Source organism: Dunckerocampus dactyliophorus, chromosome 7 (assembly GCF_027744805.1).
Source record: "Dunckerocampus dactyliophorus isolate RoL2022-P2 chromosome 7, RoL_Ddac_1.1, whole genome shotgun sequence".
NCBI lineage: Eukaryota > Metazoa > Chordata > Actinopteri > Syngnathiformes > Syngnathidae > Dunckerocampus > Dunckerocampus dactyliophorus.
Window position 1 is genome coordinate 12516925 of NC_072825.1, and position 18345 is coordinate 12535269.

The 18345-nt window shown below is 40.3% G+C and overlaps 1 protein-coding gene across 2 annotated transcripts in view; it reads right to left on the reverse strand.

Moving 5' to 3' along the window:
• The window catches only part of me1 (malic enzyme 1, NADP(+)-dependent, cytosolic), a 75021-nt gene that overhangs the window by 41545 nt on the left and 15131 nt on the right, over positions 1–18345 (reverse strand). Inside the window, exon 2 of one of the 2 annotated variants that reach the window (XM_054782766.1) lies at positions 4080–4213. The exons of the other annotated variant lie outside the window; for it this stretch is intronic. Within the exon in view, the coding sequence (XP_054638741.1) occupies positions 4080–4213 (134 nt within the window). The remainder of the gene's footprint in view (positions 1–4079; positions 4214–18345) is intronic. 2 annotated transcript variants of the gene reach the window in all.

Sequence of the window (18345 nt, forward strand, 5' to 3'; positions counted from 1 at the left end):
AGCAATGTAATGTGGCCAAAGAATGAGGTCAGCTGACGAACTGAATATATTGAATGACCAGGTTACTCCATCAATTTTTCTTCCCTGATGGCACATGCATGATGACAATGCCAGGATTCATCGGGCTCAAATTGCGAAAGAGTGGTGCAAGGAGCATGAGACATCACTGTTACACCACAGAGTCCAGACCTAAACTCCATTGTGAGCAAGTCATCAATACAAGATCTTGCCGAAGAATTAATACAACTCTGAACGGAAATAAACAGCAAATACGTGCCATAATCAAAGCTAAAGGCGGTCCAACAAAATATTAGACTGTGTGACCTTTTTTTCTGGCCAGGCAGTGTATGACAGAAAACAGAAAAAGAGGACAAACTGCAGTGAGTGAAAGAGCAAAAAAAGGGAAAACGATTCAGATCTGCTGTACAATAACTACTTGTATCTTAGATAGACCGCACAAGCCCTTTATTGTTCTTGTGGTAGTCTGGCAGAGAACTTAAAGTTTGCATATGACACAAATTAAGCAGAACATGCCAAAATGGGTTATTTCTAATCAGTACAGTTTCCATAAGTTCTCCAGCACAAGGTGGTTCTTGTTGAGCGGATAAAAGGTTTCTATGCCCTCTCTGCTATGCATTAAGCTGCACAATGAAAGCTGATTTTGATAAATGTTTTCATTTTGTTTTTAGTCTCCGCCACATAAGTACGGACTTGAGCTTAAGAACCGGTCCTCAGTCCTGCTGCGGACAAAAAGAAATTGGAACAACAGTAGATTTGTAGAAATGTTATTATGTTTCCTCACTACTGTTAAGGTGTTAAATTTAAATGAATTAATGTCTGTCTGTACTTTAAGTACAGACGTATGTATGTGTGTGTATGTTTGAGAGAGACACTATGTTGGCCACCTTGAGCGCCAGTGCAGCTTTGTGGCAAATATTGATGGAAGATGACGTCAAGATTGCATGAATTTCAATTTCAGATGGTTCACACAAAGGTCCTATTATTGAATACCATTCTGTACTGGATTTAAGACCACATGATGTGGAAAACACTGAATCCATTTGTTTGAAATTGCTCATACTGCCAAGAAAAGTAATGCAAGAGCAAAAAAAAAAAAAAAAAAAAAATCAGACCGGGTTCTACACTTTGAACTGTGACATAATAAAACAGGATGACAAACGTTCTGTTGTAGCGTTAACATTTTTAAGCGGTATCCTCCCTCGCTTAGGGCTGGACATTTCACAGACAGCCAAGAACTCTATCATAATTTTTTTTAGCACCAATGATCTTGCAACTCTGGTCTGCACATTTATTTTTAGTTTCTGAATGTTTTCTAAAGACACCACTGGGAAATAGACGGGCCCTTACCGCATTATTTCAGTTGGCAGTGCCTTGAAATATTTATTACTCTCTCTTGATGACACAGTCACAATGGATAGCTTAGTCCCCTGCCAACATCTTAGATAATAAGACATGAACTTGCAGTGCTGTTGCCATAACAAACTAGATAGGGAAACTGGTGGCTGGATCAGTAGCAAGTTGAAACAGAGAAGGACTGCTGCAATGACAACTAAATAATGTCCATTAATCCACAGGAGCAAAGCCCAAGTATAGAATTCATTCAAGAGCCAGAGAGTGATTGTTAGCAACATGAATAGTGCATGGTTATCAAAAGTATGAGCCTTTTTAGATGTTGTTTCTTTGGTGCTAAAGTAAGTGCTTAGTAAGAATGTATTTAAATCCAGTCTCAGAAGAAAATCACCAATGCTTGACATTGGAAATGATGGTGGAATTGTTGACTAAGGATTGGGGGCTGGAAAATAAAGCAAATGACTATCAGATTACTTAGAAGGCACTTAGAGAGCAGAGAATATTTAATTCTACCCCTTCTCCATATCTCAGCAATTACTGACAGTCTGTATACTTCCTGTGAAGATTGTATGATACATAAACGGATATTATAGTATATACTGTATTGTACCAATGGGCCGCACGGTGGCCGAGTTGTTAGCATGTGGGCCACACAAATCTGGAAGATCTGCGTTCGAAACTCCGTTGGGCATCTCTGTGTGGAGTTTGCATGTTCTTCCCGTGCGTGCGTGGGTTTTCTCCGGGTACTCCGGTTTCCTCTCACATTCCAAAAACATGCATGTTAGGTTAATTGGCAACTCTAAATTGTCCATAGGTATGAATGTGAGTGTGAATGGTTGTTTGTCTATATGTGCCCTGCGATTGACTGGCGACCAGTCCAGGGTGTACCCCATCGCATGGGCCAAAAGGGCCCAATAGGACTCCTTCAGCTTGATGGCATCCCTCACCGCTGATGTATTGTTCCTTTATGTAATATGTAACAATAATAAAAATAATAGATTTTATTTGTAATGTATTTTTCATTCGACAGAAATCTCAAAAACAAGGTATTTAAAAAAAACCTATAAAAAACTTGCATTTAGAAAGATATATTTGAAAAGTTAAAAGAAGATTAAAAGCAACATCGGTAAGTAGCGTTTTTAAATGACTTTAGGTGAGCTTTAAAAGAGTCCAGGCTCTGCATTTTTGTCAGCTCTTTTCTAGGCCATTCCAGAGCCGTGGTCCAGTTGCACAGAAGGCTTGGTCCCCCATAGTGGGGGGAACCTGAAGGAGCATGCTGCCTGATGATCTGAGGTTGCTCGTGGATTGTCGGGGAGTACGTAGTTCTTATAAGTCTGCTGGTGCCTGGCCTGTGAGGCATTTATGGGTGAGGAGAAGGATTTTGTAATCAATCCAGAATGAGACAAGGAGCTAATGCAGTGATTTTAGGGTGGGGGTAATGTGTTGATATTTTCATTAGGATGCTGTTGGTACTGTTTTGGATGTATTATAATGTTTGAGTATTCCTAGCCAGGGATCCCAGTGAAGAGGCTGTTACAATAGTTCAGTATTAAGGTGATAAAGGCATAGACAAGTTTCTTTGCATCTGGGAGGATTAGACGGGGATGGCATTTGTAGATGTTTCGTCTTGCACAGAAAAGACAGCTGTCAAACTGAATCCCAAGGTTGGTGACTGTGGAGGAGACAGTGATGACCTGGCCTTGAAGATAAACTGGGATATGGGAGAGGAGCAGATCTGGCGGGGGTTCCAACAAGGAGCGCCTTACTTTTGCTGCTGTTTAGCTCAAGGAAGTTGCTATTCATCCATGTCTTTATCTCAGTGCTGCAGAGGGGCTTGGGGCAATTTTTATATTGAGATGTGTGTCATCGGCATAGCAGTGGAAGGACAATCCATGCTTACTGATGACGTGCCAGGGGGGTAGCATGTAGGTGATGAAGAGCATGGGGCCGAGGACTGACCGTTGCGGAATGCCACATGTGGCAAGGATCAGCCTGGACTTACATCACCAGACAGGTAGCACTGGAACCACTGCAATGCAGTCCCCGACAGTTCGATGATGTTGTGGAGGCAGTCCAGTAGAATGTTATAAGCAACAATATAAGCAGTTGTAGCTAATATTGGAAATGTGTCTGGGTCTATATCACTCCCCGAAGCCACGATAAATGTGGTGAAAGATTTCCATTTCCAAATCCTGTTCAACAATCCTTCATTGAAGTTGTGTTGTTCTTGAATGCAGAGTTCCGGCAAACTGCGTCATTCATTGTGTTGTGTCTTTCATTTACCTTACAGTTCAGTTAATATGATCTTTAATATTGGGTAAACATGATACAGTGTGGAGCTCTGGCAGAAGGCTGAGGAAAGGAATGCTTTCGGCCTGATATGGGAACAAAACAACTAAAGCTAAAGAATGTACATTGTGCTCCGGAATGAAGCATGCAAGCTAGAACTTAAGGTTGCAGAGTTTAAAAAAATACTCACGAGGGAGGAAAAGGGAGGATACAGAGAATTTGGGGTGTAGGAGTTGAGAGACACGATACTGAAGTCTGTTCAGTTAAATATTTGATGTTAAATATGAAAACATCCAGATGCAGATTTCTCTCAAAGGGAGAACAATCCTCTGGGAAATCTGTCAAAATTCCAGATACAAGATAAGAAAACTATATATGTGTGGCTACCCGCTGGGGACTATTCTGTTTTGAAATCTCACCTATCTAGGTCATGTTCCTTCATTTCATAGTTTTTAAGTACTCTCAGCAGCTGGACGTCTTGGGTAATGAAGCAAGGAGGAAGCAGGCCGTGGATCCCCAACTGCAGACGCTCCTCAAGGGAGAATGCCATGCCCTTTCAACACAAAAAACAAAGCCCATTATTCACCAACATCTTGACATGATGTATCCTAACATGATGTACACTGTACAGGGATCGTGGTGAATGTTCAAACAGCTAAAATTAGAGATGCTCCAATCAGGGTTTTATGCTGCCAATTCCGATACCGATCATCCATGTGTGAAATACATATCACATGGCTTAAGTGTAGATTTTTGAATTTCTTTATGTAGTATTGCATGGCCAGGGGAGCCGTTAGACTATTGCCGGGGTCCCTGGCAAATAGGTAATCATTAAAAAATAAACCTTTGGGTGGATTGCCTTTTTTTTCCCCCTTTATTTGTGGGAATCGATTTTTGTACTATTTGACACAAACCTTAATGCATGTTTTGGAGTTGTGCAGTACGAATACACGGGAAATAAACTGTTCAATAATTTCTTTTTTAGTTCGAGATAACAAAATTAAAAAAATATATTTATGCTTAACTTAAAACTGAATAAATTCAGTGTCCAGGTTGCAGGGGTCTCCAACTTTCATCACTATTAGAGCTGTCAACCATTTGTGTTTTATTTGTGACTGACAACATTTAAATTGTACACTACTTTATTTACCAAGCAGAACCACGCCCACTTGGAGCTTTACAAACAACAGAATTGACTTAATCTTATTCAATATTGCACAAGAAAGATTATACAAGTAAACTTGGGGCCATGCTATCTACCTCTGAGGTGAGTTTGATGCATTTTTCTTTTTGTTCTTTTTTTGTTTTCTTTTTGGGATTTGACAGAAAAGGGAGTAGTTAACATATGTTTGGCCGCACTGGTGTGATGTTGTTTTTTTTTTGTACATACTGTATGTTTCATCTTTAATTATGTGATGGATGGAGCCAAGATTTTGTAGAGACACACATATGCCATAATATATATTTCACCAGTTTGGGTTTATGCTAATTGCTTCCCTTGAAAACCTATATGGTTCACTAACACATGTTACACTTCGTGGGGTGCCATAACTTTATAGCTGAGGTTGACAGTGGCATACAGTAGATGTTTCTAAATGATTTACAGAAACTGGTTCACCAGCTTCAGCTTTGACAAGCATGTTGTAAATCAGTGGACTAACTATCACCCCTTCCTGACAAGCGGCGACCCAAATTGATCATCACTACACACAAAGTGAAATATTTAAAGAATGTATTTCTTAATCATTTTGATGATTAGTTTACAACTAATTAAAAAAACAAAAAATTCAGTATCTCATTTGAAAAATGAAAAAGTGAAAGTTCAATTTTGTAAATTACTGGTTCATGCCAAAATCAAAAAAAGAAATCAAAAACGTCTGAGCCTTTACTTGCTCTCTTAGCTTTAACTGAACTCCCAAAATCAAATCCATCCATTTTCTATGCCGCTTATCCTCATAGGGCCGCGGGGGTATGCTCGAGCATATCCCAGCCTACTTCGGGCGAGAGGCGGGGTACACCCTGGACAGCCCATTATTTTTTTTTAAATGTGGGAGGAAACCGGAGATGCCTAACGGAGATTCGAACTCACTCTTCCCATTCTCCTGACTGTGTGGCCAACATCCTAACCACTAGGCAACCGTGCGGCCCAAATCAAAGAAATTTTGAATTTAATATTAAATATTCTAATTTATTTAGATGCGTGGGTAAGAACAGCTCACAAAAGAACGATTCGAAACTGCAAATCGGTTCTCATGCTTCACTTACAACAGTTGTTCGGAAGACTCATTTCATTTGCGAAGTCACATCTCTACCTGTGACCCACTGAAAACGGGTCTGCGACTCACTTTTGGGTGGCGACCCACCAGTTGATAACCACTGCAGTAAATCATCAATTGATCTGGAAAACCAGTTGGATGCTTTTGCTGTTTCGTATGTTTATCACGCATGACCATGATAACATTAAATTAATGACAATGTTACCACTGAGAAAAAACAGCATTATAAATCTGTGTCAGAGTAGGCCTTTGCTAGCTACTAATGAACACATCCTCAAAAATACACAAACTGTGCTCTGCTAACACTAAAAAGTAGGGGTGTAACGATTCATCTACCAAATCAATGTAACGATTTATATTCCTATGATCCAGCTACATCAATCTGTGTTCGGCAAGTTGCCATTTCGGACGACATATATCGTAACATTGTTTAAAAGGCAATAATCGATTGCATCGATATTAGGAAATAAAGCACTGGATGTAAAAACGGCAGGCTTTATATGGACGTGGGGTTTTTTTTAGCACTTTTAATGATAAAGACATTAAATGTTACTTGATTTAGTCTGCCTGTCTGTGACGTCATTGCCACGCACCAGTAGACAACAAAACGTAGCATGGCGGATGGCAGAGGAAAAGCCAGCGAGCAAGAAATAATTAAGCCACCAATACAGTCTGTGGAAACACTTTGGCTTTTGCAAAGGAGATGTTCTAAATAAGTTGCTTGCTGTTTGTAGGATAGGTGAAAGCCAGGTAAAATACCATGGCTATACGAGAAATCTCTCCAACCACCTACTAAGGTGCCATGGGACTTCAGACAACATTGACTGTTCAGGAACCTCTCGTTCCTGCTACAGCAGGGAACGTCAGCTCTTACTGCACTTACTGTACTTTTATTGAAAATGTATTGAATATTGAAAATGAGAGCCGAAAAGGTTAACCTCCTGTTAATTCAACCTGGAGTGTTGGTTACACTTCATTCAAATAACATGTCAATGCATTTGCCATTAATTGTTGTTTTCTTGTTCGCACCAGTGAAAAAGTTGTAGACGTCAACATCCTTTCTATGGCTTAATTAATAAAATCTCTGTCATAATTAATTTCTACCTGATTCCCTTACAAAAAAACAATGGGAACCTAGGAAACTTCACCTGCACGGTCCAGTATCCAGGTATTTATTTCACAGTCAGACTGGTTGAATTTTCAGCTAAAAAGCTACTGAATAAATTTAAAGATTTGTTTCAGATCACATCGTTGTAAATGAACCAATATCGTCCTTGAATCGTATCAGCAACCACAAATCATGATACGAATCACATCGTTATTAAAACAAATCGTTACACCCCTACTAAGAACCTTCCTCATTTGCATTTAGAGTTTACCCCGGTTAAGCAGAATGACTGATGAGAGTATGACGTCAATGAAAACAGCAGACAGGAGACATTGGTGAGTGTGAGATGGCCTTATTTCAAATGTAATGCCTTGAAATATATGTCCTTGAAGCACATGATATTAGTATACGGTAACATTCCCTTAAGACACGTTATGTTAAACATCTAAATCTCTCCACCCAAAGATGATTGACCACCCAGTAAAACCTTGGCATGTCAGATCCTGTTGCAAATTAGTAACACTGAAGAGCAGGCACACTGTAAACAACACTGTTTTTGGACCAAATACAGACATCATAATTACAGTATTTCTAAGCCACCGGCACTTTATGTGGATCAGGTTGTTCTGGAGGTATTTACATTTGACCATCAGTGTTTACGATAGACTCACTCCTTAATCTCATTAGACTTTAATTATGGTTGATTGCATTGACTGAACTGTTGCTTTTCAAGGCAAACCAGCTCTTGGTAGTAATTAACTAAAAATAAATGAATGGAAATAAGCTAGAAATGTGGACATCTGGAAGAAATAATATTGCTTGTTTATGGTGTTAGCTGGTGGTGTCTGTCACTGTGTAGTTAATTAACAAAATAACTTTCCCCTATGGCTGGAGCAAGGGCGTTGACTATTTCAGATACAATTATGGGTCCCCAATCACAAAATTTACTGAGGCTCTAGTCTATACAGTCCACTCTTGTTTTTCACAGACCTCAAACAGACAGATGTAGCATTTCAGCGTTCCTCAATTATCATAAAAGGATTTGTGTTTTTCACACAGCCAGATGTTCACATCAGATTTCATGCCTTTGGAACAGCAGCTGGCTCAAGATGCACAACTTCGCTGTTGCTTACTGCTGTTGAGCATATGTTGAGCATGTTTTGGTTGTTTGTCTGTTTACAGCGTATCCATATGTCAATAAATCTACATAAGCAATACCAACAACATGATGGCTGATGGCTTTTAAGCTGATGTCGGGGTACACGCTGGACTGGTTGCCAGCCAATCACAGGGCATATATACCCTGTAGATCCTCACCAACATCTGATTGGTTTAGCCTTACCCTATGCATCTCCTCTCAGCAAATATTGGTTTGTACTTTCATCCTAATCCCGTTATTGCATTTTCTCAACTACAGTATTACTGTTGTACAATAGTGAGGACGGAGACTATAATCTCAGTCATGGTTCTCTTCTATCTTAAGTAGATATTAGCAGTGGAAACTAAGAAACAGGCAAGTATATTACTTGGTTTGTTGTATGATTTACACAGTCAGAGTCAAAGGCTCACAAAATGCACACACATACAGTATAAACAGTGAACTAAAACTTCTTTGAAAAGTGTTTGTCTCGTGTTTGACTCCTACGCCATTCACCTATTCTTCGCAAACTGGGATGGGCAGCATAAACCCTAGAAAGTTTCCACGTGTCCCAGACCACATCACAAGTGGCCGCACCATGTGACACACGTGATGCCCGCAGCACCATGTTTAAGAAACCATACCACTCCGAGACCTGTAATCTAGTCCCTGGGTCATGCCACCCCTCAACTTCAGCCTGCTGCCATGCCCACGCCTAACTTACATTCACTTGAGAGGAAACCGCAAATTAGCTTGCCAGATGGCGAAACAAGAAAGATCAAAGTTTTAAGTCCTCTGAAAGTGATAAAATTCCTTCTGGGCATCTCGCTGGTTTCAGATGGTTGGTTGGCTGCAACTTTTCAGAGTAACAGTTTAGAAACATAAACATTATGCTACTTCAGCTTTTTCTTTCCCATCTGTCACAACCGCATAGAGCCCAAACAGCAGGACACTCCCTTCCTTACAACACCAGTCTGGAAAGACTTACTGTGAATTCCTCCTTGCCACTGTTTGTTTAACTTTGACCAAAGGAGTCGGTTCCTTATCACAATATTCAAACTATGAAGTTTTTCTCACACGTTATTGTAATGTGATATATTCTCTCATATTTTACAGTATGTGTCTGAAAATGACTTAATTCATATGATGTCATTTCCTCCACGAAACACGTCATTACAGCCATGAACATAGTACTTATCATCTACAAGTGGAAAAACTGTCTTTCAGGTCATAAAGTCCGTGGACTGGTTTGGCACTGCTAAACTGACTATGTGAGGAGTCTATTGATTGATGCTGCCATCACTGTGTTGTAGATCAATTTTCTACTAGGTATATTGATCGGCATCACGATACTTTCCGATATTGCCGTGATTATCATCGAGCCAATATCAGCACAAATCATACATACTTTTATTACTGATTTTGTAGTGTGGTATTTTAGAAAAGGCTTGATCAAGTGATATAACAGAGCAATCGAGTTAGTACGAGAAACCCACTTAATTCTATGACTGAATGGGGGGGGTTCCCACAGCTGCTGCTGAGCATACATTTTTACATAGAATGTCTTTGTCGTTTGTTTTTATACACAATCAGTGTGAATTTGTGTGAATAAAAAAATGTTAATTATGTGTGTTTAACAGAAGACTTGTATTAATAAAATCACCCACTAAGAAAACATACTTTAAGAGACTTATTGTACTGATATGTGTGTAAATGTTTGATTATTTATAATAGGGCTTCAAAGTTTCATTATTCTGCTGCATTTTCGTGATGACAGTGATTCTGATGAGGACACCAAAGACACTTTATAGTGATATTCACCCACCTATACTTACTACGCGTGAGTAAAATCATTAGTTTCAGTGGCACAATCCAAAGTAGCTGAGGTGAGTCCTAGCTTTGAGCACTAGGAAGACCGTCAACATCGACTGACTTATTGGCTCATAATGGCCACTAAAAAGCCGTCCAAAGTGTGGGAGTATTTTTGAAAAGGTTAAAAATGACCCCTGCGATTGGCTGGCGACCAGTCCAAGATGTACCCCGTCTGTCACCCGAAGTCAGCTGGGATAGGCTCCAACATACCCCCCTGTTGTTTTTGTAAGTATTCACAAAGACATGCAAAGTCCAGAATTCCAGAGATAAAGCAACACATGTGGATGATAATAATCTGAGAACATTTCTGCACACTACAAAGAATCCAGTAACTACTTCATCATATAACCTAGTAACAAAACGTCTATCAATCAGGTTTGGGTTAGCCTTAACTATCAGAAGATGTGAGCCTTTTATTAGGTCCAGTGTGTATAATGTTGAGTGCTGTTATATAAAATGATCTAATTCACCTATAAGTCACTGCTCTCTCTCTCTCTTTCAAACAGAAAATACATTGAAACTCAGTGGGAGACTGAGATTTCTGTTGCCATTTTCGGGGAAACATTTAAAATTATATAATTCTGAAAACTGCATCCAAAATAAAGTTTGTTGAACAGTTCTAAGTCATTTTATGTAACCCTTTCCCTTGTGTGTTCTTCGATTGAAATGTCCTCTGCACCAAAAGAAACAAACCCCACTGAGACTGGCATTATCCTACCACGATAGGGGGAGCTCCTCATGAAGGCTCTTGCAACCACAGTCACCGGTCAGTCACAGAGCCCAAAGTCCACAGGCCAGTCAACAGGGAGAGGGCTAAAATGTTTGGCACTGAGATACGGCCTGGCAGAGATCACCGCAAAGCACTTCTCTGTTCATTGTGGAAGAGGGATTGCTTTCGTTTCATAAAAGGCAGAGCCAGAGAACCACATGGGGATGGCCTTCTTGTATGACCTGCTTTGCTGAAAGTGATGTATAGCGATAGCCATCTTAACCCTACTTTCCTCTTCACTTAGCTGCGGCCTATTCTTGATGCTGAAACTGTGCCATACGCATTTCAGTCAAACTTAAAAAGAAAAACAGGCTTTTAGGTTTAATCACAGTTTTATAGACAAGAAAGTGATGCTGGTAAGCATGCAGGTCACAAGATAACTTGGGACCTGGCTCATTTGCCGTATGGAAAGTCTGCCTTTGAAAGTTGTCAGTGAGAGAGGTCACAGTGAAAGACTTAGTCATAAAAATTAATCGAAGACTCTAAATACATAGGTATAAGTATGTGAATTTGACTGTACGTCTCAGCAATATGCTGCTACCATGCGCTGTCTGCCTCTCACACTAAGCCAGCTGGGATAGGCTCTAGCTTTCCCATGACACTTAACAGGTTAATTTGTATGAAAAATGGATGGATGGAGCACTCATATCGTATCTCTCCTGTATCTGGCATTTCATTTTTTCAAGAAGAAAAATAGATGGTATGTTACGTGCAGTCAGGTAGAGATCCCAATATGCAGAGCCAGACACAATCCAGGTCAAAAAATAATATCTTTAATTTCGTAGAGCAAGAACCAAGTAACAAAGGAATAGCAAAAACTTCTGAGTCCAAACTGAGGTAGAACGGTGCAACTAAGGTAGTAAAACAAAGAGGCACCGTGGAAAAAGGCAACAAATCACTGATGAGCAGACGGCGTCACAGGAGGCAAGGAGCACGTGGAACAGACTAAGAAATATCACAGCAATCTTAAGGCCAAAAGCACAGGCACAAACAAACTGGTGTTTCACGGGCAGCATGCAAACCAGTAGTAACAATCCCACATCCTCCTCCTCCTGCAGCCATGTGGCTTAAGAGCCCTTGATGACCAAGTGGCTACAGGTGTGCCTCGTGGCGCCGCCCACTCAGGGAGTGAAGGGATCTACCAAGAAACACACAGGTCAAAAGGTGACAACACCAAAATGAAACAAACCTAACATGGTATGTGCTACTGTGAGCATGTGGTGCTGCTGTGTGTATTGATTGACATGTACATGTACATGTACACCACAGAGTGACATTGCAACCAATCACCGGTGCTGTGTCTAATGACGGAAGATCGTGGATCATGAATCACCTTCCTCACCTTTGTTTACGTTCTTGACGCCTCTTGCGAGCACTTTGAAATCCAATATCCAAAAGCTCTTAGGCGTGTAAGATGTTAAGCCAGACCCGATATGAGCAATACACTAACTACAAAACTGCACATCCGGAAGAGACGTTGGCCTTCCTATGTGTACGTGTAGGTCTTCTATTAAACGTATGTGATTTTCCAATCTTTATTAACACAAACGAATTAGTATCAAAATAGGCTATTTATAACAAAAACAAAGACATTCTATGTAAAAATGTATGCTCAGCAGCAGCCGGGGGCACCCCCATCTTGATCACGTGACATTTTCATACGATTCAACTGTGGGATTGATAGTCAAATCCTGAGAATCAAATCATCGAATAGTCGACTATTCTAAGACACCCCAGGGCTTTGACTTTGTGGATTATTTTGAGTGTTTATGTTATGCAAGGTGGTATTATTAAGAACTAGCAAGGAGCAATCACATTTCAGTAACTGCATTACACATCTACCATTGCGTGTGTGGGAAAAGTGTAAGTGCCCACCTCTTCCAGTGTGCAAGGATGGATCAGAGCACTACACCAGCAGAACAAACCAAACTTTTGGTGTCAAGTAGGCCATAGCACAAAGCACGAGAAAAGATAACAAAATCTTGGACAATTGTAAAATATTGGACAAATATGGGAAAAGATGCCTGGTCATGGCAATTTGAATATGCTTCAGGGCATACTCACAACAGGCCATTTGTGCCATTTGAGCGCAATTCCCCCTCCCTGTCTTGGTCCCTGCTGGCCTATGCTCACACTGAGCATTCAAAGCACGGCCTGTTTACTTGTCCCATTACTGTTATTGTGCTGTTTTACTGTGATTTTGCAGGGTGTCAACTGCTACGTTATTTTTATTACAGTCCAGGATAATTATGGGCTTTTTGCATGGATGCAAACTGTGGATGTGCACTCTGCAAGTCATTTAAAATCTAAAAATGTGTCTGTGCTAACTAACACAAGAGGAAGGTTAATGCTATCATTTTAAATCAACTTTTAGAAACTGATCAAGCTTGATTTCTCGGGCTAAAACCAATTTTACATAGGTTGATATTTCATGTCTTGTCATAGAAGGGTCATCATCATCTGGATGTGATTATCCAAACCATGTGTCTGCTTGTGCGAAAGGCCAACACTGCATCCTAAAATTGTCTCAGAGATGGATTTAAAGTCCATCTGTTTTGAGGCAAAGGAAAGAGTTGTGACTCATGTCTGACTTTGTCATGTCATCTGTGTTTTGAAGGCACATTCATTCAGTTTTTGTCAAGATCACAAGAAGGAAAAGATTGGGTGATTTTGGGACACAAATAATCACAATAAAATAGTAAGAGTATTGCAATACCTGTTCAACATTACCAACATTAGCTACTAAGGTTGCACCAATAAATGTATCTGCATTGAACCGTTCGATACAGTGGTCTGGATTCGGTACGCATTATGAATCCTACGATACTGTAACCTACGTCACAAACATCAGCCGGTAGCTGTCGCATGACATTAGTCAAAGTCCCTTACTGATTGCGCTGTTGCTCCTCCTCGGCAAAGATGAAAACCCTGCAGGTGGAATCAATCAGCGGCTTCTGTTGTGGCTGGCGGCAGATGGCGATCTCAAGCGGCAAGCAAAACTGTTTTTTTTTCATCTTTATTACCCAAATTACAGATAAGAAAAACTCAGCAATAAGATGCAGATGTATATGTACAATAAAAGTCCTCATTGCATCTGTAGCAGCTAAATCCATGCAAAACCTTAAAACTTAAACAAAGTCAATTGGTTGACGGGGATTTGTGCACCCTGAATTCCATTACGGAAATGTGTTTTTCTACACTTTTTGTTGCAACTATTTTCTCACTGAAAAATCGTCTTAATGCTTACATTTTTTATGTGTTGCTTTGACTTCAGCTGTATTGTCATTTCAATTATTGTTGTTGTTTATTTGTAATCTTTAATAGAAAACTGTATGTGTACCTGAGCTGTGGAAATAATGAATGCTATATTGTTTAATTGAAATACTATTGAATCTATGAACAGAACTAATGATGTGTAATTACTAGGGATGAGCCAGATACTCATTTTAGACGAGTATCCTTTACGGATAGTGCATTTTTGCTGAGCACGAGCATGAAATTAGTACAGCTAATCATTATACCGTAAGCTCCATCCATTTCTGGTTAAACCATGCACACTTCCGGTTTGTTCCCAGCCCACTGAGAGTACAGATATGGATACACATAATTTAGATGGGTGAACAGATACAGATAGTGTTGTACTTGCTCATCCCTAGTAATTACCTTTATTGCCATTGAATTGATTGTGAATTATTGTTGTTATTATTTTTACCAAGTGCTATTTTTGTTTTGTATGGTTCTGACTTGCACCGCAGAAAATGAGGCAGCTCTGACTGCACCAGATATATTAATTTACTTTAAAATCTGTACTTTTCAGTTGAAGCAAATGTTGGTAATTTAAATAGAATACAAGTTTAAAATGGCATGAAAATTTCTCTTTTGTATCAAAAAAATGTCAACCTGCGACAGTCATTTATCAAACCGAATTGTGTTTTTTTCTGGATGCACCGTTATCAGTTACATGTGTACTATATGGCAAAACCACATTTTTTTTAGACGATTTTTTGGGATGATTCCTACTTTAGAAGAGACACTTCCTCAGAAGCTGCCAGTACAAATGTTGATTTTGAACAAAGCTGAAAAGAAAGGCCACTGTTAAATCGACAGTGAGAACACACTGGCTCAGTCTATAAATCTGGATTCGCTTCAGCTGGTCATATCAAGGCTACTTGGACCAGCGACCTTGCAGCAGCTGACCAAATAGGGAGCAGGGAGTGTTAAGGTTTTCTCATAAAAACTACATCAATATCAGCCTCTCTACTACTGCCATATCTACTGCCCAAGACCTCAGCACACGTGAAATCAACAAAAAGGCAGTGTCACTACGTAAACATATGCTTTTCTCTGAGGCCAATATATCTGCCCCAGGAATGATATGTAAGCAAATTTAGACACTGAAGCTCATGTGGGAGGATTATAAATACTGGGAGTCAGGAGAACTGGAATATCTTCTGCTATCAAAGGGAGCTCCTGATGAATTCATGGCCAATAGTGCCCCGCATTGGGAGGAGGATCCGGCCAACAGCTGCAGGAACAAATGACTCATAATCAGCCTTCCTGTCTTGATCCCCACATCACTATTCACGAACACGCATATGATCATGCATGCAGACAGTAAATACGCACAGTTTGCACATTTAGGTCAACTTAAAGACATACAGTGTCATGCTGTGAACACCTTCATATACAACCATGACAAGTGAAAAGAGATAAAATATGTGTCAATTCTTTCAAAACAACTTCCTCAGAGCATCCCTATTGTTGAGCAAAGTACTGTGGTCTCCTCTTGTTTTATCAGCACAGGCATGTGTGTCTAGACGCTATGAAAACAATCAGTGGGGGTAAGAGAATGGATGGCCGAGAGGTCTGACATACTCATCCCACAGTTATCACAGTTGGGATTAGATGGCAGGGTAAATACTGTCAAAAACTAAAAGAGTGGGAAAAAACCGGGGGCATGTGGTTATGGTTATTTAAATCAAGGTCAAAGGCATACTCATGAAGCTGCAGGCATCTGGCTGGTGTGAGGAGCATCTCGCTGGCTGGACCAGGCCAGTATTCGCAGTTCTTTTACACACTGGTCTGGTGGTTACTGTATATAATAGCAAAGCCACAGAGCCATTACCCACCACAGAGAGAGGAAGAAGAGCAAAGCAATGCAGTATCAAACAAAAACAGCTTCCTTCTCAACTATGTGTATGCCAGTTGGAAAAACGGCTTCACTTTTTTAAAAGTAGCTTTAAAAGTAGCCTCCAACTACGTACATCATATTGGTGCCCAGTCAGATAAAGCCAGTTGCATCCAAGATTTAGGATAAGCAGTATTGAAAATACATAGATGACTCACAAAAGACAGAATGAGTTCCCACAAAAACAGCAGCCTCCCACCTCTGAAATTTGTAGTTCGACCACAATAGCGTTGGTAAGCTATGTTTAGCACTCTTACTGGTTTTATTTTGTATTGTTGATAGTTATTTTTGATATATATTTTGTATTTTTTTCACACTTCCATTGGTTTCTTAGGACTCTCAGCAAGTATCGAGCAGCTTTATGTGAACAGAAGTAAGAAAGACAGAGTGAGAGGGATAACTGAAATTGCAAACAGTGACACGGATGGACTTTAGTTTAACGTAACGGGTTTTCCAATGTAGAAACCAGAGTAGTCTCAGAAAAATGCTGGTTTTTAGATATTAAACAGATCTGCTTTGAGCTTTTATGCTTTCTCCCATGTTAAAATCCTTGTTTAATTTAAATCAGCCTGGTAATTTTCATGCAATCATGCTGACAGGAAAGCAGACAGCGAGAGAGACATACAGCCCAACAGGCGCTGGTGAGAACATAACCTTTTTAGCTGGAGAAGCAGCGAGGAGCAAAATGAAAGGATTGATTCATGCCAGAATGTGCGTTCATGTGCGTGTGTTCTCTCTTCCTATCTTACCAAAGTTTGTTTGATGTGCCAAACATGCAACCATCATGCGTCTGAACTCCGGTGGATTGGTTCCAACACAAATAGTTAACTCTCCGGTCTCCTCAGAAATATCCTTAACCACAATTTCTTCCCCTGCCCTTCCATCCATCACCTCACTCTTTTCTAAAAACAAGTTAGACACACAGAAAAAGAGTTTATCAAAGAGCATGGCTGCTAGAGATGGTCGCGGATTGACCGGGTCGTTCAAAACTCGCAAGTCTTTTACTACCCTGGGACTCACGGGTTCTGTCTGTTAACTCGTTCAATTACTCCTGCTGCCGCTAGCTAAATTAAAAGGAAACCAGGTATCATGGCATTATTTGTGCAACTCTAACTGCATTTGTATACATGTATTAACACCATGGAAAAAGGCAACAGATCTCTTCCTTACCTCAAATCAACTCTCCTTTCCACTTCCTGTTCCTGTTCGCTCGCTAACACCTTGCACCTGAAGAAGGCAGGTCCTCGCAAACAGCAAGCACTCGAAGAACGCAGGTACTCGCAAACACAACTCCGGACATCTACAACTTATGGAAAGTCAGCTCCACCCGCCAATACAGAGCATCTACAGCTAGGCACAGCCAGGTGCCTTCAGCTCGGCTGCGCTGAAGAGACATTTTGTACATAGTTGTATTATTCAAAGTTTACAGTTTAACCTTTCGAGAAATATTTCACTGTTAAGTTTATTTTGCTATAAATGTTGAAATTGAGCAGTTCAATCTTTAGAGAAAAGTAATGTTTTGCTATTAACAATTCTTGGCGTTTCTATCTGTTTTCACATCGGCAGGCAGAGAGAAAGACAACAACAATACTTCATCAACAACTCAATCGCTACGACAACCACATAACCCGGAATGTTTTAACTATATTGTGGGTCACCACAGACAGATGGATCTTTAATTTTTTTCACAACGGTATAGAGTAAATAACTCTATCTCCAATGTGGGCAGCGGTAACTTGTGTGACTGTCGTAATTCAATTCAATCTGAGAGTTTCCGCGAACGCGCTCCGTGACGAGTGACAAAAGTGAATCATGAACCTGACGTGGGCTCATGGATTCAGAGAGTGAAGTAGGACTTTTTGCACATGTGCGAGGTTCTCGGGTGACGTAGACACCACATTGAGCGCTGACTCATACGTCGACATCACTGCCATATTGGATGTGGCAAGAGAGAATGGGGAACATGCCGAATTCATGTTGTGCATGGAATTGTACCAACTGGTTTACAGTCCAAACAAGATGTCACAGGATTACCCTTCACAGGTAAAAATATTTTTGATAGTATTTGGCCATTTTAACCGAATTTTATGAACATAATTTGTTGACTTTGTGGCATAATTCTGTGGATTTCTGTGGCGAATCCGGCCTCCAAAAACTTTGCAGAAAGGCGCTTTATTAGGTTTGGTCCATTTTCTTGCATTTGTTTGAAGAGGCAGATCTACCACATCCAAATGTATCGCTCCAACCATCTCAGTGAGGTGTTTGCTTAATGGGAGTCTATGTGTGAGTTTTGTTTTTTTGGGGGGGGTGCGCATGCGCACTGACACCCGACCT